At 35.5% G+C, this 981-nt stretch overlaps 1 protein-coding gene across 1 annotated transcript; it reads right to left on the bottom strand.

The window, feature by feature from the left end:
• Positions 1-394: 394 nt before the first annotated feature.
• On the bottom strand, positions 395-640 carry LOTGIDRAFT_89568 (hypothetical protein; the record flags this gene model as incomplete). The annotated part of the gene is made up of 1 exon (XM_009054739.1): positions 395-640. A coding segment is annotated over one exon (246 nt), but the record flags the coding sequence as incomplete, so codon positions are not given.
• Between the last annotated feature and the right edge of the window lie 341 nt (positions 641-981).

Consider the following 981-nt stretch of genomic DNA (forward strand, 5'->3'; position numbering starts at 1 on the left):
CCAATCTGACAGAACTCGATTTCATCTTCCAATCTGACAGAACTCAATTTCAGCTTCCAATCTGAGAGAACACGATTTCATCTACCAATCTTCATTGAGACTCAATTTCAGCTACCAATGTAACAAACTCGACTAATGCTACCAATGTAACAAAACTCGACTAATGCTACCAATGTAACAAAACTCGACTAATGCTACCAATGTAACAAACTCGACTAATGCTACCAATGTAACAAACTCGACTAATGTTACCAATGTAACAAACTCGACTAATTCTACCAATGTAACAAAACTCGACTAATGCTACCAATGTAACAAACTCGACTAATGCTACCAATGTAACAAACTCGACTAATGCTACCAATGTAACAAAACTCGACTAATGCTACCAATGTAACAAAACTCGACTAATGCTACCAATGTAACAAACTCGACTAATGCTACTAATGTAACAAACTCGACTAATGCTACCAATGTAACAAACTCGACTAATGCTACCAATGTAACAAACTCGACTAATGCTACCAATGTAACAAACTCGACTAATGCTACCAATGTAACAAACTCGACTAATGCTACCAATGTAACAAACTCGACTAATGCTACCAATGTAACAAACTCGACTAATGCTACCAATGAAACAAAACTCGACTAACGCTACCAATGTAACAAAACTCGACTAACGCTACCAATGTAACAAAACTCGACTAACGCTACCAATGTAAAAAAAACTCGGCTTAAGCCAACAATCTGACAAAACTCGATTTCAGATAAATTTTAGAATCTGAATAGAAATCTACAGCTGCTCGTACAATATTTTTAAAATGAAAATTAACTTTGCGTTCTTCATTCAACTTTTGTGACAAAATTCGCCATTTTCACGCCATAGAGTCAGCGATAATTATTTGGATCATCAAAATCAATTTCAACTTCCATATCATAGCACAGTGCTTTTTAATTTTCCTAGACAAACCACTATCT

The sequence above is a fragment of the Lottia gigantea genome (genome assembly GCF_000327385.1).
Source record: "Lottia gigantea unplaced genomic scaffold LOTGIsca_223, whole genome shotgun sequence".
In the NCBI taxonomy this organism is placed as follows: domain Eukaryota; kingdom Metazoa; phylum Mollusca; class Gastropoda; family Lottiidae; genus Lottia; species Lottia gigantea.